Source organism: Cervus canadensis, chromosome 8 (genome assembly GCF_019320065.1).
Source record: "Cervus canadensis isolate Bull #8, Minnesota chromosome 8, ASM1932006v1, whole genome shotgun sequence".
Taxonomy (NCBI): Eukaryota; Metazoa; Chordata; class Mammalia; order Artiodactyla; family Cervidae; genus Cervus; species Cervus canadensis.
The window spans coordinates 66,130,319-66,151,507 of NC_057393.1; the positions used below are offsets into that span (position 1 = coordinate 66,130,319).

Here is a 21,189-nt window from a genome sequence, read left to right on the forward strand (position 1 = left end):
GAGCCAGCTGGCCAGATGTGAGGCCCATTTTACGATGGGAACATTTCCTCTCCTCCGCCACGCTGAGAGGCTCCGTGCTAAGCATCTCTTCTGGAAGAATTTAATTCTGAGCTCGGAGTCCAGGTAAAGAGGTTTCTTCGGGCAGGGAGGCCCCAAAATGAGCCCGTTTATCTCTGGCAGGCTCCGGGTAAGCCTCCTCTCCCCCGAAAGCCATTAGGACACTTTGAAATAAGTGCGGCAAATTAGTCACGAGCTGCGGCCGACTAGTTTGGGCTGGCCACCCAGTGGCTTCCGAGAGGCAGCTTTGCGTGGCCCCCGCCTCAACAGCACGGCAGAGGCAGCTGAGCTCCTGCGGGGCGAGAAAAAGCGATTCAAGCCTGGGGGTGGCAGCTTGAGGCAGCAAAGCATTACCTGGATCACAGGGGCATGAAATTAGCAGCAGTGAGCAGGCTGGAGCCAAGAATAGCTTGCCGTTGCAAACTTGCTGCCTTTGGACAGCTCTGTGTCCAGGATGTTGCTGGGAAGGCACCCCACCCCGGCATTGGGTGCGGTTCCTCGACAGGCCAAGAATGGAGCAGAGGGCCGGTATCCCCACGAAGATTCAGGTGGCATTCTGTCTGTGGGTTCTAAGGCCCCTGTTTGGGGCACTGGCCTTGGAAAACTAAGGGGTTTGTGGCCCGAGGCCTGGATGAACAGGGAGGGCTGGCTGGCCAGGGAGGGAGGGGCAGTGGCTGTTTCTACGGTCAGACGGGTGAGGGAAACAGAAGCCCAAATCCACGGGTGTGATGGGGTACCAGGGGCCCAAGGGCACAACCAAGCTGGGGTCAAGACAGGTGAGGTCCAGAAAGATGACCCAGCCACTCAGGAAAGAAGTCCCCATGAGACCTCTGCACGCTATTCTCACATCAGGCCTGATGCTCGGCCTGAGCCTCAAGGCTGGCAGTCTCCAGGCCCAGACTCCCTGGGGTTACTATCACTCTTGCTCTTTCACAGCTTAGAAGCCCTTCCCAGACTGCAACCTTTTTTCACAGCTCCTTTGGAATTCCTGCCAGTGGATAAGCAAAGTTCCTGACGTTTTCTGGAAGGAGCCTCTCCGCCCTTCCTCCCCTCTTTGTAAAGCTCTCTGGGGCAAGAAGGCACCCCTCCTCCCCCAGAGCTGGCTTCTGGGAGACTCCTCACAAAGCCTCACCAGCCTCGTCTGCATTTTCTCTCTCCGGCACTGCTGCTCCCTCCTCCTCTTCTGCCTAACAGGCCCACTCAGGTCTCCTTTGGGCTAAGAAAAAAAAAACACCTCTTTGACTTCACTGTCCCCAGCTACCAGGCCCCTCCTTCCTTTCACTCCAAGCTCCCTAAAAAAGCGGCCTCTGCCCTCACTCTGAACTCCTTATCACTCCTGGATGGCTCTACAGAAAGACTCCTTCAAAGGGTCCCCTTTGCAGTCCACCCACATCCAAGGCCTGCTGTCAGTCCTCGGGCTCCTGACACACATGCCACCCCTATAATGGGCTGAAAAGTGTCCCCCCAAAATTCACAGTAATCCAGAACCTCAGGGTTGGGTTTCCTTTGTGGCTCAGCTGGTAAAGAATTTGCCTACAATGCGGGAGACCTGGGTTCAATCCCTGGGTTGGGAAGGTCCCCTGGAGAAGGAAAAGGCTACCCACTCCAGTATTCTGGCCTGGAGTATTCCATGGACTGTATAGTCCACGGGGTCACTAAGACTGAGAGACTTTCACTTTCACAGAACCTCAGAGGTGACCTGATTTAGAAATAGGGTCTTATAGAAATATAATCATTTAAGATGAGGTTACACTGGATAAGAGTCAGCCCTAACTCTAAGGCTGAGTGTCCTTACAAGAGGGAGAGGGTACCTGGACAGACACACAGGGAGGGCGTCCAGGGAACGCAGCGGCCGAGACCAGAGTAGTGCTGCCATAGGCCGAGGAAGTCAAGGCTGACCGGGAGCCCTGAAACCTGGAAGAGGCAAGATTCTTCCCAGAGTCTCTGTCGTGGGGGGGGTGGGGGGGGCAGGGAGAGGGGCAGCATGTCCTGCTGACCCCTTGATTTTGACTTCTAGCCTCTAGAACCCTGAGAATGAACTTTCTGCTGTTCCATGCCGCCTGAGTTGTGAGGCAGCCACAGGAACCCCCCAACCTGGACTCATGGGCCACCTCCCCGCCCCCCTTGGCAGCACAGCGTCCTGCTCTCTCTGCCGCTGGAGAGGCCTTGTTAGTTTCCTCCCTCCTGCCCTACAGCCCTGCTGGGAGTTCATCTCCCCAGCCTCGACAGCCCCACACCTGCATCACTTTCTGCCTCCAGAACACTTACCACTGCCAGCCGGCCATCCTACCTGAGCCCAAGCTCCACCCTCCCCAGCCAAAGGCCTTCAAGGCGAGCCCCTCTCCCCAGGCCCATGGTTCCTTCCTCCTTTTCTGTGTCTTCCCGCCAAAGTTCGCTTGGTTTCCCTTTCACTCTCACCCCAGCTCCATCATTTGCTGGTCCCCACATCCCCAAAAGCTGACTGTGGCTCATGTTCGCTCCACCAGATCCCAGCTCCACCCATGCCTTTGCTCAGCTCCTTCTTCTGCCCACACCTCCTCACCCCCAATCCAAGCCCATCTGTCCTATGTGTGTCTGCCTTGCAGGGTCCAGCAGCTATGGACTCCTCTCCACGCAGCCTGGCCTCCTGGCCCCTCCTTGGACCTCCTCATGCACTGTCTCCTCCCTTTTGACCCTTTTTAAGCTGCAGCTTGGTTATATGATGGCACATGGGGGTGAAGAAGGATAATGGGTGGTCTCATGTAGCAGGTTGAAGAGGGGTGTTTATTTCAGATGGTACTAGGGAGCTATGGAAGGCCTCTGAACAGCAAAACCACATGGTCAGTGCTAGGTCTAGTGGGTCACCTGGCAGGAGGTTTGGAGTGAATGGAGGGGCAGAAGCTGGTGACAGGGGCTATGCATGTATCCACTCATTCATTCACTCAAGAAATGTTAAAGGCAGTCAGTCTTTCAGAGCCCACTCATTTATGCAACAGGTAATGGCCAAGCACCTTCTATTTGCCCAGCATGTACTAGAGGCTAGGGTACTCAAGTGAGGGAGGAAAAAAAAATGAGTAAACAAGCTTTTTAAAAGACAGCAAATTGTAACAAATGCAATGAAAAGGAAAACCAAGTAAGGGGACCAACAGGGCCTAATGGGGGGACTTACATTGGCGAGGGTAGTGGGATGGTAACATGTGAACAGAGACCCAAGGATAAGCTCGTGAAAGGTGAGGGGATGGATGAGGTTGGTGTGTTCAAACAAATGAAAAACCAGGGTGACTCTGGAATGCAGGAGTGAGGGAGAGAAGGGGGGACAAAGCTGGCTGAGGCCAGAGTTTGGATGTGCGGTTCTAAACCCTTGAGAAATTTGGTACCAGCACCCACTCACCAAGCCCCCACCATGCAGAGGTATCTCAAGTGTTCTTCATGTATTTATTCCCTTGACACTGCAGACAAGGACACTGAGGCTCAGAGAGGTCAGGTGCTTGTCCAAAGTCACACGGCTCAGACTCCCCTTACCTGGCCTCTCTATTTTGTCTTAAAGAAATGACTTCTGCAGCCTCCATGGAGAATTGATGGCAGGGGATGCCCTGGGAGCCAGTGAGGCTGAGGCCGTGGAGGGAAGAACTGGAGGCATTAAGACGTTTCAGAGGTAGACTTGACAGGACTTGCTGAAAGGCTGACTGTGGGGGTAGAAGGACAGAGGAAGACAGAGGGTAACCCCTCAGCTTCAGGCTTGAGCAACTCGACTGGGCAGGGAAGGAGTCTGCTCCAGTGCATTCTGTGCGTACGAGGAAAACTGACCCCATGGTGAGAGTCCAGCCCCCTGAATGTGGGACCACGGCATCAAATCCTGCTAGGGTCTTCCTCCCGTGCCCTCTCCCCAGCACCGACAGGCCCTCTACAAATGCGTATCCATCAACTCCTCGCTCCTCTGCTCCTCTTTCTGAGCCAGGAGTGATTCAGAGGGGATTTAGTTCAAGTTCCTGCTTTCATGGAACTGATGTTCTGGTCAAGGAGACAGTTGGCAAACGCATAAGCAAATAAACAGACAATATGTCAGGCAGTGGTAAAGTGTTATAAAGAGAAATCAAGTCAGGTAGGCACCTCTATAACAGATCTCAGAACACTTGTAGGGGGAGAACCACAGGGAGTGGCTAGTCCTGGGGTTGGCAAGAGATTGGCCTGGGATCAAATCTGTCCAGCTTCCTTTTTTGGGGAAATGCTGAAAAAGTCATGCTTGTTTGTTTATGGATTATCCACAGTGACTTTCACTCTACAAGGGCAGAGCCAAGTAGCTGCCATAGAGAACCCGTGGTCCAAAAAGCCTAAAACATTTACCATCTAGCCCTTTGCAAAAAAAGTTTGCCAGCCTCAATCTAGTTTCTTAAGGAAACAGAGCCCTAAGTCACCCAGAAAATTCGACAAAGAGTCAGAAACAACCCAGCCCTCCTGAACCCCAGGTCCTTCCACCAGGCAGGGTGAGCAGGGTAAATGGCAACATCACTTCTGCCAACCTTCCACTCTGCTCCCCGCCCGCCTTCACCTTGACCTGGTCCCTGACCAGGGGCAAGCAGGCCTTGAATCTTCATCCTTTATGTGCTACCTACGCACCCTCACTCCAAAATTCCTGCCTGGAAGATCCCATGGACAGCGGAGCCTGGTGGGCTACAGTTCATGGGGTGGCAAGAGTTGGACACGACTTAGTGACTAGACCACCACCACCATACACCCTCAGGCTAGAACCTTAGTCGGCAGGGAAACGGCTCAGAAACAGACAGAACAAAAGGTCAGAGAAACTGGAAGCCTATAAGTCCATGCACAACCTCCACAGGGTGAGAGTTGATTCGGGGCTTGGCCCCTGATGTTGCTTGGCCAGCTGGTCCTTCCTCTTCTGCTGGCTGACCATATGGCCAGGGCGAGGAGGAAGAGGCCTTCCAAGGAAACTCCCCACCTACCCTCAGTTTCTGCAACCCCCAGAGGAGTGACACGCATCGGCTCCCAGGGCTGACCGCTGAGGGCAGGGGCCGGCCTTGTGGCACGTGTGTAAAGTGGAGGTGGTCTGGCGGTGCTCTAGAGACTCTCTCTGTAGAAGGTAACCCAGGAGAACCACCAGGAGGAGGGAGTCCTCAGCAGACTAGGCTGCAATTCCTCACCCAACATGACCTCTCCTCTACAGGGAGGCTGTTTCTTTTTTTGAGGTCCATGTGGGCAGAAACCATAGGCTGCTATACACCTCAGATGTGTGTAAGCACATGTGCACACACAGACAGGACTCCCAAGAGGACCGCCCCCCAGGTCCTTGCCACCACCACATGCCCCTCCCAGATGATGGCCCTGCAACAAAGGCGCCCACAAAGACTACAGTCTGTTTATGCTCTCTGGATCCTCGGGATCAATCACATTAAGGAGACTCAAAGCCCTCGAATTTGTCGAGGAAATCGCCTCTAGATTCCAAGGACAAGAGAGGGAAGGAATAAAACTGAAGGCAGAGGGGGGAGCGATCAATAGCTCGGGAGGGCCAGGGTGCAGGGTGCCGGAGTGGAAAGGGGCCCTGAGCACACAGGAAGAAAATAAAAAGAGAAGTCGAGGCCATTGAAGGCATGACTGACAGCGTCTCAGGTTGGGCTTTTTCTCTCCCTCTGCAGGACACAGCAAGAGCTAAAAACAGAAGAAAAAGCCATCACAGTATATTTATTGGGAATGGCATGCTGGCTGGGTCTGCAGTTAGAATCAGAGGGTGGACAAGGGAATAAAAAAAAAATGACTCACTTTGGTTCTAATTTTAAAAAATGGTTTAGAGCAGCCATCCACGTTTGCCCAGGCTGCTGGGCAGTGCAGGGGGAGGGCCCTGCCCTCTGCCTGGCAACCACTCGCCCATGCCCTGTGCAGGAAGCCTGGAGCCCCCTGCCATTCTGCCTGACCCCCAGACTGCCCCCACTGTCTCCTTTTCTGGGATGACAGGGCTCAGGCAAAATCCTTCCTTAATATGCTTTCAAAGGGTGAAGAAGGGTGCTTCACTCACTTGGCATCATTCTTCAGCATCCTGCTATTAAAAAATAGACTCCCAAATGGAATTGGGGCATCTTTTCCATTCAAAGAGATGTGAGTTGCACTAGGAGTGGACTGCAGGAGAGCCATGATCCGTCTACATCCAGAAAGGTGCAAGCTTCTCAAGGAACAGCATGTGGCACAGAGACCTGGATACCCACTCCCCTACCAACTGGCTATGTCAGGAGCACCTGGCAACAGTGCCCTGGCCCGCCCGGGAGAGGCAGCCCACAGGGCGGAGCCTGAGAATCTGAGTGTCTGCGGAAATGCCCCAGGAAACCTAAGGCAGCCTCAGGTACCCCTGGGTTACAGTCCCTACCCTTGTCTTCACAGCCATGTAGCATCAGCACATCATTTACCGCTTCACCTTCCTTCCCTCTGGGCAAAATGCATCCTTGTGGCTGACTGTGAGGTCACAGGCAAAGAGGTGAAGGGCTTTTCAAATACCAGGTTGCAACCCACTAATGGATATGAAATCCACTTAATAGGTCAGGACCAAAATTTTATTTCGTTTTCTCTTCGGCTGCCTTCTCTCCTGTTCCTGAGGGTGAACCATCTGCGGGCTTTTCTGGGACCCCTCTGCTGCGCTCTGAGCCCAGGCCCTGTCTGCTTGCGGCCTCACCCCGCTCTGCTGCATCATCTTCCTCAGCCCCCATGGTCCCCTCTCCACTGGCCCACTCACGCAAGCATACAAACTGCCTGCCATTTCCCCTGTATTAAAAACAAAACAAACCCAGAGAGATCCATGCCCTCTTGACCACACGTCCCCCTGTAACTCCCACTCCAAAGCTCCAGAAGGAGACAGTTTCAGAGTAGAACACCTAGAGGTGTTTCCCAGGTGTGCAGTCTCCCCGGTTCCTCCCCCATCCTCTCCCTCACAGTCTCGGGTCCAGCTTCTGCCCATCCCCCACGATGCTGCTCCCCAAGGCCATCATGGGCTCGTACCAAAGGGTAAATCCCAAAGCAAACTCGCCACCTTCAGGCTGGGGGGCTTATAAGCCATTTATAAGATCAGCGCTGATGATCACTTGCTCCTCTTTGAAAACTACAATCAGAGATCTTTTTTTAAAATTGTAGATGCTGCTTCATGAAACGCTGTTTCCATTACAGACATCTAGGTTCTGCCAGGTGAAATGTGCACTGGGGTCAAAAGTAGTCTGAAAACATCTGGAAATGAGGCAGGAGGTAGATGGACCCTCCTCCTCCCCGCAGGGTAAAGTGTTAGGGGATTCATTCCCTGAGGACTGAAACTCCAAGACAGGGCAGGACAATTAAGGGAAGAGGCTGGGCCCTACCCAAACCACATATTTCTTATTCTTGAATCAGGGTACCTTCCTGACCACACATGCACAGAAAGGCTCCTTGCAGGTCTAAAGGGGAGTGATATCTAGTGATGCTAAGCTACCCACAACCTTTTCGATAGAATCCATCTTGGCTAAGAGATACGTGCACACACACGATGATCCTGAGATATACCAAATATGAACTGTGAACCAGGCAAACCAAAATGATCGGCCAAAGGACATATAGAAGAGATGCCCCATAAAAGTAATTCAAACTGCTACCAGGAAAAAAAAAAAACAAAACTGCCACCAGGGTGCGACTCTGGGACTCTCTCCCTCTCTCTGAGTCTGCCCATGTGTCTATCCACATATACTGTGTACTCTTTCTCCCTCTAATAAATACTTCACCTGCTTCACTACTTTCCATCTTTATGGAAATTCTTTTCTGCAAAGCTGAAGGGCCAGGGCCCTTGTCACTGACCACTGGTCTAGTGGCTAGGATCTGGTGTTCTCACCGCTGTGACCCGGTTTCAATCTCTACCTGGGAACCCAAGCCCTGCTTCAAGCCACTGTAGGCCGAGGCCACCCGAGATCAGAAAGGCTGCTTTGGGGCACAGGAAATAAGGGTGTGGACAACGTAGGTTCAGATGGCCTGGCTTGGGTAACAGTTGTCACTGACTTTGGGCTTGGGAACAAATTACTCAACTTGTATTTTTTGAGCCTTGGCTTTCTTCTCTGTAAAATGGGCATAATAATACCCTGAGGGCTATAAGGACCAAGAGAGACAAAGAAAAGAAAACCTCTGGCACACAGTAGGTGGTTTAACAAATCTCACGGAATTAATAAACAAATCAGGGCTCTTAGTGCAGTGGCTGGCACAGGGCAAGAGTTTGGTAAAGGTGGTGAATATTATAAGGATTCGGCCCAGTCCGTAAACAGCAGATGCCTCACAAGAGATGCTCAGTAAATAGCAGACTTCCCTCCCAGCAATATCCTGAGCACTCTGCACATACTGCAGGTGGGTCTGTGCGCAAAGGACCCAGGTGGCTCGGAGCCTGACCCCAGGTCACATAGTGAGGGAGGGCACTACGCAAACGAGCTGAATAAAGTCCTGTCACCCTCCTAGGCTCCTCCCAACTCCCCTGCAGTCCCATGGGACAGACAGACTCAGCTTCTCCCAGGTACTGAGCATTTACAAAATAAATTACCCGTGGCTCTGAAACTCCAGGAGCAGCTCACAGTCCACTGGCTGGTCCTCACAGAGACGGCAGCACACGAGAGAGGAGGCCAGGACCACCTCCACTTCCCTGTCCTCCCTTCTCATGGCTTCACCTGCTCTCGCCCATTGTCACCCCAGGTCTAGGACATCCACCTCGGGACCCAGTCGGCCCTGCTGCTCCTCTCCCAGGAGGCTGGCAAATGAGGAGTAAGAGGAGGGTGGCTATGGAGCCCACCAGCTCACACGAGGCGCGTGACCAGAGGAAGGCTGTAAGGCCCTAGGGGAACGGCAGAGGCACGCCGAGGAATTAATCAAACCCGAAGCATTCAGGTCAAAGGAACACCAGACCCGCATTCACTGAAACCGAGCAGGACCCCGTAGGGCTTCTGGGCGCAGGAGCCTTTCTGTCCCTTTTCCTTGTAGGGAACAGACTCCAGCCCCCAGAGGGCAGGCTCTAACAGCTGCTAATCTGGGAAGGTACACAGAGATAAGGCAGGGGCAGCCCAGAAGCAGCAGAGCAGCCTTGGGGCTGGGTTCTGGCTCCACCACACGGGATACACAATAGCTCTGAGATCTTTGCAGAATCAAAACCCCCAACAAACGGAGTTAGCATTCTTCACTGCAGAGAAGACGGCCCGAGGCCAGATTAAAGGAGGCAGGCCCTGCGCACAGACACTCCTCTTATCAGCATCCCTACCCTTGAACTATTAAACCTATAAAACCTCACCAGATCCTCCCACATAGGGACACACAGATTTTTGGGGCAGGAGCCTGCGGTGTCTCCCTTTGCCTGGCAAAGCAATAAAGCTATTCTTTTCTACTTCAACCAAAACTCTTGTCTCTAAGATTTGATTCAGCACTGGTGCATAGAGACTGGGCTTTCAGCACCACCATTTCCGTTTGGAAGGGTCCCAGTGAGGACCCCACTCTCTCTGAAGAAGCTCAGGCCAAGGAAAGCCATTCTTTAGACTTCCAATAGGAAGCCTGCTTTCATCCTCCCCTCTACTGCCAGCTTTGACAACCTGCACTGTAGGAAGTCCTTCCAGAAGGCTCACTTACGTCTCTCATGAGGTACCCCAAGCCTGTTGATGGATGCTCTGGTAGAGGCTGCTCCTTACCCCCACTTGGTAACCCTTCTCTTAGATCATATGGCTGCACATTTAGCCTCACCCAGAGAGCTTTACAATACTTGTGTCCAGGCCCCTCCTTCAGTGTCGCCAGAATCGGGTGGGTGGGGCAGGCAGGTAAGTTTCACAGCTCTCTGGGTGATTCTAGTGTGTAGCCAGAGCTGAGGGCATCAGGAGAGATGGAGAGTCCAGAGGCATGTTGCTGACCAGCACAGGCTCTGCTGACCTCCAGACTGGTCCACAGCCCAGTTCTGTCACTTGGGAGTCAGTGACCTTGGGTCACTAGCTCCAAATCTGTGAGCCTCAGCTTCTCCATCTGAAAACTGGCACAGCACCTAACTCACCAGGTCATCCAGCAGACAAAATGTTAGTAAGATGGTGGGTCTACTGGTGGTGGACACAGGCTGCGTGGTGGGGACTCTGTAAAACCAAGTCATAATCAAGACCTCTGATAATCTGTCCTTCTCTAAACTAGCTCATCCTGGTTGCTTTGAACCCTCCTCCTTGGACTGGGATGTCTGCTCTTAGCTGTAAGAATAGCTCCTCAGTCATGCTATCTTGCTCCTTTGGGTGGGGCTGAGGGGTTGGGTGAGGACAAAGCTACCATAAATGAGAAGATGCTCAAGATCCCCACCTGCTAAATTAGATGAACCTGGGTCCCTTCCCTAGGCAGGAACCCCACTTCATGTCTCTGCCCACCACTTGAAACATCAGAACTCCTTTGGTGGTGACCACTGTGACCCCCAGAACTTCTGCTCCCTTACAAAGATTTATTTTGGATTGGGGTCATGAGGCTTTCCTCCCCAGTCATATAATAACTAATGCAACAAATATTTATTATGTGCAACTCTTTGCTGGGAACACAGGGACATACAGTAAGAGACCTGTATTCACTACCCCTGAAGAGTGAACGGTCTATGAAAAGGGTGCTCTCACCATGGATGACAACAGTTCCCACCTCACAGGGTGCAGTGGGGTTAAATGAGTTAATGCAAAGTGCTGAGACCATGGCTCCCCAGAATAAGTGGTCAAGACCAAGAGCTGTGGGGTGAGGGCCTGATGGGGAAGTGCACTGGACTCTGGGGACCCAGACGAGGAGCCCATAGCTCAGACAGCTGGCAGCAGGAGAGGTTCCCAAGAGTAAGAGATGCACCTGCCTCCTGCCCCACTCCTTAGGACTGGGCCACTGGGGCCCCCTCTGGTCAGTGGATGGACGGGACAGCTGTAGACTGCCAGGCCTGGGTTCTGGCCCTGCTGACACCAACCCAGACTGTGGGTCCCACCCACAACCTGGCCATGTCCACAGCCCCCTCAGAAATGAGCCCCGGGCAGGCCAAGGCGCACGGAAGAATGTGTGGGGAGGGGCCATGGAAACCTCATGACAGACAGTGACCAGAAGAAAATGTCACCACTGTCCTCTCTTGGGTCAGAAAGGGGGTGTGTGGCTGATGGACAGTCCCTGGCCAAGCAGCAGTCCTACAGGCTTGCAGGAAAGGCTGAGGGGAGGACAAGGAGGCCCCACAAGATCAGGGATCGTTTACAAACCCCGGAGCCAAGGGAGGACTGGGGCTGGGGTGGAGGAAATGGGGGGTTGGGGAGGGATCAGCTGACACCTTGGAAGCTGGGTCCAGAATCCAGAGGAAGAGCTAAGGCCCCTGGGCTTCCACGGTAGAAAGGAGACCAGACCAGGGTCAGGCTCTCCACAGGAAGAAAGATAGGGTTTGGCCAAATTCGGGTGTGGGGTGGCCCCTGTCTCCACAACAGTTCCCTCTGCACCACCCTTTGAACATGACAAATGTTGCAATCATCTATCCTCCTAAGTTCTCCATAAAATTGTTTACAACCCTTCTAGCTGTCTGATTAGGGACAGGCTATTGAACCTCTTTGAGCCTCTAGCTTTTTTGTCTGGAAAAAAAAAACAGGGTTAACGAGAGACACTGTGTTTAACACCCTTGCCAGCATGGTGGGCCTAGAATCGGGCTCAGAATATGGCAGTCGTTGTGGTTCCCCCTGCATCAGATTTTCCTGTCAATTCTTCCTTGTTTATGTTCTAAATTTTTTGGGCTCTGGGCCCACAGTCCTGTGGTGAGTTTATTCAAAGTTCTTACTCCAGAGAATGGAGACAAGGGGGCAGGTGAGCAGAAAGCTTTCTAAACCATCCAAGGCTGCTCCAGGCAGAAGGAAATGAGCCTGAGAAGGAAGGTGACCTTGAAAGTACATAATTTTTGTGGGGGGGTGGGGCAGAAGGCAGTCTGTGCAAAATTCCTATAGAGTCAAACTCCCCACCCAAAGGTATCCATCCCTGGGAAATACACAAAGGAAAGAACAGAGAAAACACAACAGCCAGATCCAGTTAATTGAGTTGCAGGTGGCGGCTGAAGACAGACCAGTCTGACTGTTGTGGCTCCCTCCCCCAGAGTAGCCCTCAGGTGACAGCGCAGACCAACCACCTCTCGAAGGGAAATCAGGGAGAGAGGGGAAAAGAACTGGGGAGGTGGGTGGCAGAAATGAGAAATTAGGCGAAGAAAAATGGTCCACAAAATGCAGAAACACCCCAGCATGCTTGCTTCCCAAACCCGGCCCATGAATCGAGGGGTGACAGGTCTCTCATCTCTGATGCCAAGAGCCAGGAGCTCCGGGCAGCCGCAGGTACTACATCTGCACCTGCCAGCACTTGGAAAGAGGCAATAAAACATAGTAGCAGGGCCTGGAATGCTAAGTGCCTGCAGCTGGGAAAGGATTGCCTTGCAGCCAGAGCGGCTCACGGCACACGGCCACCGGGCAAGGGCAGGCTCCCAGAGACTAGACTGCACGTCCTCCCCACCCTGGGCAGCCTGCTGTCAGGGCAGTAGGCAGAGGCAGAGGCAGGACAGGTGCAAATGGAACCAGCCCTGGGGGCTGCCTGAGGCTGGGTGCTGGCCCAGACAGACAGGGATCTTCTGGATGAAACCCAAGTGGGCTGGCTGATTTACCAAGGCTGGCAGAAAGCTGGGACGCTTGAGTCACTGGTAAATAAAAATGGATCATAAAGCACCCTGGCTAAGCCAGCCGTCTGCAAATACACCAGGGCCACATGCAGCTCAGAGTGTGGGCCCCATCGCTCGAATGGTAATAACAATAATAATGTTTATACAGCACTCACAGCAGTGGTACAGACTCTGTTCTAAGTGCTGTGTGTGCATGTTAATTTACTTAATCCTCATAACAACCCTAAGAAGCTGGTGGGGGTATAATCCTCCTGTTACATACTGCAAGGTGAGCACCGAGAAGCCAAAGAGCTAAGAACAGAGGTAGGGTTTGAACCCACACAGTCTGTTTCTAGAAGCCCTGCCCTAGCTCCACCGTGCTTGCCAGTCACCAGGGTGGCATGTTAACAACTCCTGACTCAGCCAGTCCGGGAGCTTGAGGCTGCATCACTAAGACGCTCCCAGTGAAGCCTGGTTCCAAGACCACACCTTGAGTAGGACGCTCTAAATTACTACATTACATTCCCGTGACAGCCCTTCAGCGGTGAAATGAGTTTATACTGGCTGCTCTGGTCCCTGGAGGCATCTATGAATTCCTCAGCTAACAGAGAGAGGCACTCGCAGGTTGTCAGAATCTAGGGGCTGGGGCTGGAGGAGGAGGCGTGAAGTCTTAAAATTCCCATGTCCATTTCATCTCTGCCTGATTCAATCAGAATGTCAAGGGAAGAGCCCAGATTGGAATTTTTGAAAAAGCTCCCTGGGTGATTCCGACATGTAACTATGGAAGATCCCTTCCAGTCAGACATGAGGGAAGCCTCAGTTAATAAGCCAGGCTCATCGAAAGTTCCACGGGATCAGGTCACGGATCTCAAAGGTGCTTTCAGAAGAGGGTTGGTGAAGCCAACTCCTAGGCCAGCTAGGGGTATGGCTGGGTCAGCTAGGGTATCCTGTTCCTGTTCCCTGGGGCAGCCCTAGAGGCAACAGGTGGCAGCTGGCAACCCCCAGTCTGACTTGCCTTCAGAGACACCCTACTTCCCCCATCTGTGAGCTGTCAAGAGAGAACAGACACTGCCCTGGATCAGTTGTGGGAACTGAGGCTCTTTCAACTATACTTCAGTAAAATAAATTTTAAAAAGAAATCTCAAATGCTCTGGCTATTTCCCAAGTAAGGTTAATGACAATTTTCATACTAAACCGAAGTATAATAAAACATTAATTTATGAGAAAAAAAAAACCCTATCCTTGATGGCTCCTCTTAGTAATTTTCCATCCACTGACCTCTCACTTTGCTCCCTGGCTATAAATCCCCTCTTGTCTTTGCAGTAGGTGAGCCCAATCTCTCTCCCTTATTGCAACAGTCCTGAGTAAAGGCTTCCTTACTGCTTTAACAAGTGGCAGAATTATTTTTTCTTTAACACTCTCCCTGCTTGAGGGAAAAGTCACCCCACAAAGTGAGCAGCCCTGGGTGCCAAGGGTAGACCTGAGGCCACTGCCAACCAAACTGAGACTCCTAACCTTGACATTCAAGTCCCAAGCAATGACTTCAAGGCCGAGGTAATAAAATCAAGCCTTATTTGTTTCTTATGTGCACGTGTGCCCCACATTTAGGAAAACTAGATGGTTCACTGTTTCTCATAGACATCTGAACTTTCCTCCCATCCTACTGTAGTTTAGACTTTGCCTTCCACCTGGAATGTCTCTTTCCCATTCTTCTAAGTTGCAGAGATCTCTCCCTTTATGACAAGACTACTTATCCCCAGTCTTCGATTCCCTGTCTTCCACAACTACACAAACTCTCATCTGAGCTGGGTACATGGTTCTCCGGGATAAAGACTATGCTTAAAGACTATATTTCCCAGCCTCCTTTGAGGTGCGTGTGGTCACATGACTGCGTTACAGCCAATACAATACAAGCAGAAGCCATGTGCTTAATTCCCAGAGGGCTTATGTTCTTATGCCTCTCCTCCTCTTCCTATGTGATGTAATGGCAAGAACTCCTACAGCCATCTTGGACTATGGAGTGATCTTGAACTTGGAAGCTACACATGGTGGAGCAGCTAGGTTCCTGACAACATGGAATATCATGCCAGCATTGGGCTGGCCCCTCCAGACTTGCACGTGAGAGAAAAATGACCTTCCTTCCATCTTGTAGTAGTCACTGCTCTTTTGGAATTTTCTGCAACTCATAGCTGAACTTGATGCTATTAGAGTCCCCCTTTCAAACCCATGGAGGCATAGACTCTGGATTTTGGGGTTAATTACTATACCACACTACACAGACTCATCATTTGCATCTCCCAAGTTAAATACTAAGCAGTGTGAAGGCTGGGACTATGTCTTATCCAATTCCATATTCTCCTGCCATGTGAAACAAAAGGCCTCATACATAACACAGAGCATGTCTTAGGGTTGAAATGAATTCCATCTACGTACTACACTCCACACAGCCTCCCAACTTGCATCCATATTCGCAACATGATACAAGCCTTCCTGGAAGGGTGCACCCAAGTGAACTCACCCTTTGTCCCTTCCAGGAAGCTGTTTCCCACTGCCCCCCAACCCCCTGGGAGAAGCTTGCTTTACCAGGATGTCGGAGCCCTTAGGCTCCTCCCCAGTGGCTGGGCTGGAGCAGTTGTTGAGTTTGAATATCCAGTACTCCTGGGCCGTGACAAAGAAGTTCCATGGCAGTAGGCCGCCGATGCCCAAGCTGAAGAAGATGATGTAGGTACCGTTGTAGCAGTCCTCGGGCCTCTGCAGGCTGGGTGGCGGGTGGTCCAGCAGCTTCTCAAGCAGTGCTTCTTGGTCAGCTCGGAGGGAGCTGCTTGCAGTTCTGTAGGTGGAATTGGAGGTATGACGAAAGTCATCCTCTGAGATGATGGCCACTGTTGGGGCAGAGAGACAGGGCAGGTGATCAGAAGCTGAGGCCAGGTACAGCTGGAGACTCACCCATCTTACAGATCTGATTCTGCCCCTACCTGGGGATCTGTGGAGTCCCCAGAGTGTGATTAGAGAGCTTCAGGTTTAATTATTAGGGGCAAAGACAAGATGTCAGAATTGTAAGTGAGCTCAGGATCCCCCCAAACTATACAGAGGCCACATGGTAGCAGACAGGTTGGTTGGGAGTAAGGCAGTGGGGCATAGTGGGGCCTGTAGCAGTCAGTCCAGAAGGGCAAACCTGGTCTCAAGGCATTCAAATTTCTAAGCAGCCATAACAAAAAGAATTAGGCCCCTTGATGAGCTAAGAATGCTCTCTAAACTCTTTTCAACTTTATGGGAGAAAGTTAAGGAGGAGGAAAGTGTGTAGAATATGGTACTATCTGTACATAAGAAGTACGGATGGGATAGGTGGGGAGGGGAAGATACACACATATGTAAGTATACCCTCTGGAAGGATACACAAGAAATTTCAAACAGTGGTTGTGAGGAGCGAGGCTGGGGACTTCACTGCATGTTCGTTTGTGCCTCTTGAATTTTGAACTTTGTGAGTGTATTATCTGTTCAAAAATAAAAATTATAAATAAAAATAAAGGCATTCAAATAACATTAAAAAAAATAAACCTCATAGTGTCTAAAGCCGCCCCCAGTAGCTGGTTTGAAACATCTGATAGTCCACTCCCTCATTTCATTGTGGGTAAACTGAGGTCCAAAGAACAGGTCACAGACCAGGCAAATGGCCAAGCCTGGGTTTATAACTCCTGCCTGGGCCCCCACCTCTGTTCATCACATCCCACCACGAGACAGCAACTCCCCATCTGCAGTAGCAGCTAAAACAAACTAAAGATTCTGGGTTGCCAGTAACAATTGTGTACACGGCCTCGGGTAAGTCACCAAGTTCTGAGCCTCACTTTCCCCATCTGCAAACCCAGGGAAGCCTTTTTACAATGGTTATTGTAAATTGCAACTGGCTGGCAATGCTGATAAATGTCAGCATCTTCCCTGCCATCCTGGGCTTGTCAGCTGGCTGGCTGGCTGTGGAGTTTGGCTGCAAGGTAGCATGCCTACTTCTATGCTCTATATAGCACCTAGGCTGTGGCAGCAGCTTGATAAATGGGAAATATTTCCATAAAACTGAGGATGGGACACTCCGTGGTCCCTTCTGCCATAAATAAATCAGTGCATCCAGGCTCACATAGGAGGCTGAGCCTTAACTCAGCATTAAGCCAGGCCAGGAGAAATGCGAACACTCTGTCACAGAGGTATAGGGCCTTATCTGCTATTTCAGGAAAGCCTCACAATATTTCTCAGAATTAGGCAGGACAGGAATTATTGCTTCCTTTTTATCAGATGCAAAGAACGAGGATGTAAAGTTACTTGATTTGTCCCACATTCAAACACTGAGAATTCCCAACAGTTAAATCCAGCACTGGGGTATGTCCAGGTCTGTACCTGGCACTTGAAGCTGACGACAGCCCAATATGGTAGGTGCTACTCTAAGATCCATTTCACAGGTGAAGAGGGAGGCTCAGAGAGGTTGAGTAATTTGCTCAAAGTCATGCAGCTAACAAATGGCAAAAGTGAGGTTACTCAGCCAATCAGTCTGAGGGTCATGCGGACTCCTTGGCCTCCCTCGGAGGAAGGTGGTTGGCAATGTGCAACCTTGTCTACTGGCTCCAAGTACAGACTTTCTGGAAGAATTCCTGGTCAGTGAGCTGTGAGCAGAGGCGAAGGCAGCACTGCAGGCCACCCTTATCAATATCTGCTGAACGAATGGATTCTGAACAGCCAGGCTATGTACCCCTACTGGAGCAGCATCTACCCTGCAGCAGGCAGGCAGGAGGCAGCCGGAAGCCCAGAGCATCTGTGTCAGCAAGTCTATTTTAAACTCCCCTGGTTGAGCAGAGCCTTTTCCCAGCTTTGATTCACAGGGAGCTCAGCACTAACAAACTAACCAGTGTGGCCATGCACGCACATGTGTGCACACACACATACAGTTTCTATATTAGTGTTTATAAATGTAAAAATTATGACCCACGTAGGACAACAGACAATGGGCAAGTGGTTCTTTCCAGATGCTCCAACTCCAGGGGTGGGTGCCGCAGCTAAAGTTCAGTCACTCAGGCCACACTCGGCCGGAGTCCATTCTCAGCTCCAGTGGCCTATTTGTCCAGGACCATTCAGCCTTGACCAAGCTTCTGAAAGAGCCAGGAATTTTCTCTCACTCAGGTCACAGGCCGGGGCACTGGAGTGAGCAAAGTCTTATTACTCTTTATGAAAGCTAGCTGCTGGCTTTGGATTAAAAAAGAAGAAAGGCAAAGAAGAGTCCCAGCATCCCCAGGGCCAGACGGCCGATGTGCTGGGGTGTGTTCCTCAGGCACCTGTAGGAATCGGCAGGGCTCAGCCCTGCTCCTGTCCTGGTTGACCTGGGGCAAGGGGTAGACCCTGCTCAACGCAGCAGGAACTCGTGGGGCCTGGGGCCACTGCAGACCATCTTCCAGGTCTGGGCGCTGGTTGCCAGGAAGTTTTTGACTGACTCTTAAGTCAATCTCGCCTTTGTGCCTCGAGTTCCTCACCTGGGAAATGGGGCCAAGGGGCTGGTAAGGCTACCCTATGGGAAAGCTCTGTGGGAAACACAGGGCGCCACCCAGAGGCCACAGCAGAATTTGCCTTGGGGTCGGGGACACCCCCAGACTCAGGCGCCCCAATTTGGGCTCTCAGCCACCTTCTGGATACTTTGGGCTAATTTGTCCATACCCAGACCCCCCACATCCAAACGGTGAGGTCCGATCTCAGGAAATTCATGAGGGTGCGGGAAGAGAATCTGGAGGAGAAAGTAGACCCAGGAGGAGGGAACGTGAGAACAAAGTGAGAGGAGAGAGCAAGGGAGAAAGAGAAGGGACGCCGGGGAGGGGGGTCACAGCGGGAGGCGTCGAGCCGAACCGGAGGCCGGGTCGGGGTCCTGAGGCTCCCGTGGAGCACCCCCAGGAGGGCCGCGGGGTTGGGGTGGGGGGAGGCCGCCCACAGCGAGAGCCCGGGGAGAGACCGGGAGCCTGAAGAGCTGGGCGGGGGCCAGGCCCGCGCCCGACCGCCGGCCCGCACTTACTGTCGCCGCCGCTCGCCGCCACCGCCGCTGCCTCCCCGGCCGCCGCGGCAACTGCGACTCGGGGCTCGGCCGGCCCTCGGGCCGGGCTCCGCCTCCAGGCCCCGCCCCCTACCCCACCCCTGGCGGCGCTTCCGGGTTTGCCAACGGGTCTCCTTTCGCCACCCGGCGCTGTTAGGCGGGCGGCAGGCTGTGGGCACGAGCCCATTTCACAGGTGGAGGGAGTGAGGCGCCAGCCGCCAGGTGCACCGCCCAGGCTAGCGCGCGAGTGCGCAGTGAGTCGGCTCCCGGTGCTGCCGCCGCTGCTTCCCCACCGTGGAGACGGACCACCCTGTCAGCTCCCAGAGCCCTGCGCCCCAGGACCCGGAAGAGCTCTCCGCCCGCCCCCAGGCAGCTGCGGAGTCTCACCTGCGCCCCGCTGATCCCCTACTGTTCCCCGCACCCGCGGGGACCCTCCCGGGTGCCAGCACCTTCCAGAAGCTCACTGGCTGAGGCTGAGGAGTAGCTGGGCGGGCAGTACACAGTCCTCAGGACCACTCCGACCCCATCAGGCCCTCCCACCGGCCGCCAGAACTTCCTGTCTAAATTACCGCCCAAGGCAGTCACCCTCTCTCCGCTTTGAGCTGACGTCCACGCTCATTACCGTCACATGCCCGGAGGGGCCGGAGTTGCCCTGTGCCCCTCTCACGGACCTGAGGAAGCCCAGACGGAAGTGTGATGTAACGCTAGGTCTGTCTGGTTCTAAAACTATTGAGAGGCCCCTGACCCCACAGGGGTGGGTCAGCGCTGGGTGCTCTCAGGGCCACGGGGAGGTGGCAGCCTTGTTTCATGGTGAGGCTCGCAGAACACTGTGCGTCCTTCCTTAAGCAGACCTACCATGCGCCACGACTGAGCGACTGAACTGAACTATGTGCCAGGCCCTGCAGTGGGGCCTGTGGTGTGTTAGGGTCAGAAATATATTTGACCTGGTCCCTGGTTCCTGATAGACTGTTTCTAAAACCCATAGAATTTCCTGAGTGATGGGGGTGATAGGAGGGGTTTTTTGTTATTTAAGCCACACCTGAGTTGATGCTAATGAGGTGGGCTTGGTGGCCCCAGATAGCCTCTGGCTGAGGGCTGGTGGAACCCACCCAGGGGATTAGAAGGTTGGAACTTTCAGCTCCATGCCCTGCCTCCAGGGAGGGGAGAGGAGCTGGTGATGACCTAACCACCCATGACCAATGAGTTAATTAACCATGCCTACATGATGAACCTCCATAAAACCCCTAAATGACGGGGTTCAGAGAGCTTCTGGGTTGGCAAACACATCCACCTTCAGGGAGGGTGGCACACCCCAACTCCATGGGGACAGAAACTTGGGACCTGGTACCTTGTTCATTTTGTACCCTTTATATAAAATAAACCAGTGATAGTAAGTTTTTCCCTGAATTCTGTAGGCTATCCTAGCAAATTATTGAAACTGGAGGGAGTGTGTGGGAACCCCTGATTTTGTCACCAAGTTGGACAAAAGTTTGGGTACTCTATACTTATGACTGGAGTCTGAAGTTGAAGTAGGGGCAGCCTTGTGGGACTCCTCAATGTGTAGGATCTGTGGCTCCAGATAGTGTCAGAATTGAATTGTTGGATCCCCAGCTGGTGTCCAGAGAGTTGGAGAATTTGTTGGAGTATACATGTAAAAAAGAAACCCACTGCATCTGTTGTCAGAAGTGTTGAGAGAGTAAAAACAGTGCGAAGACCCAAAGGAGGAAAGGGCTGGGGTCTTGCTTTGAAGGAGGCTTGCACTCTGCCTGGGGGATAGGCCAGAAAGGGTGGAGGACGTGAGAAACCCTGCAACCTACAGCCGGCTCGAGAACAGACTGATTTCAGTACCAAGGAGGGGATGGGAACAAGTGGGCAGGCCACGTGATTGGTCTGGCGGATGTTGTGGACTGGCTGTGGAGGCCCCTTTTGATAGGTGGTGCCAGAGGTAAAGAACCCACCTGCCAATGCAGGAGACTCGGGTTCGATCCCTGGGTTGGGAAGATCCCCTGGAGGAGGGCACGGTAACTCATTCCAGTATTCTTGCCTAGAGAATTTCATGGACAGAGGAACCTGGTGGACTGCAGTCCATAGGGTCTCAAAGAGTCGGACATGACTGAAGTGACTTAGCGGGCATGCACAGGAATGGAAGCAACACTTTCCTGCCTGAGGGCCATCTATTCTGTGTCCGGGGTGCAGATGAGTTGAGGCATTTCAACTGGGCAGAGCGGATGCCTGTTTGCAGGCAGTCAGAGAATGTCAGGGAAATATTTGTAAATGGTACAGTGCTGCATAGCTACTGGGCATCACCATTGTTCTGAAATGCACATGAAGAAGAAAGAGAAGTGGGGAGAGAAAGGAGGAAGAGAGGGAGAATAAGAAGGAGGAGGAGAAGAGCAAGGGAAGAGAAGGGAGAGAGAGAGGAAGAAAGAAGAAAGAACAAATGAAA

At 52.5% G+C, this 21,189-nt stretch overlaps 1 protein-coding gene across 3 annotated transcripts in view; it reads right to left on the minus strand.

Moving 5' to 3' along the window:
* Positions 1–18,961, minus strand: part of SLC29A3 (solute carrier family 29 member 3) — a 45,847-nt gene extending 26,886 nt beyond the window's left edge. The window contains exons 1-2 of one of the 3 annotated variants that reach the window (XM_043476676.1): positions 18,726–18,961; positions 15,269–15,567 (exon numbers count right to left, since the gene is read on the minus strand). In XM_043476676.1, the coding sequence (XP_043332611.1) occupies positions 15,269–15,567; positions 18,726–18,930 (504 nt within the window). In that variant the 5' untranslated portion in view covers positions 18,931–18,961. Of the gene's footprint in view, positions 1–15,268; positions 15,568–16,052; positions 16,303–18,725 lie in introns of those variants that run through there. The other 2 variants (XM_043476678.1, XM_043476677.1) reach the window with 2 other exon arrangements.
* Positions 18,962–21,189: the final 2,228 nt, after the last annotated feature.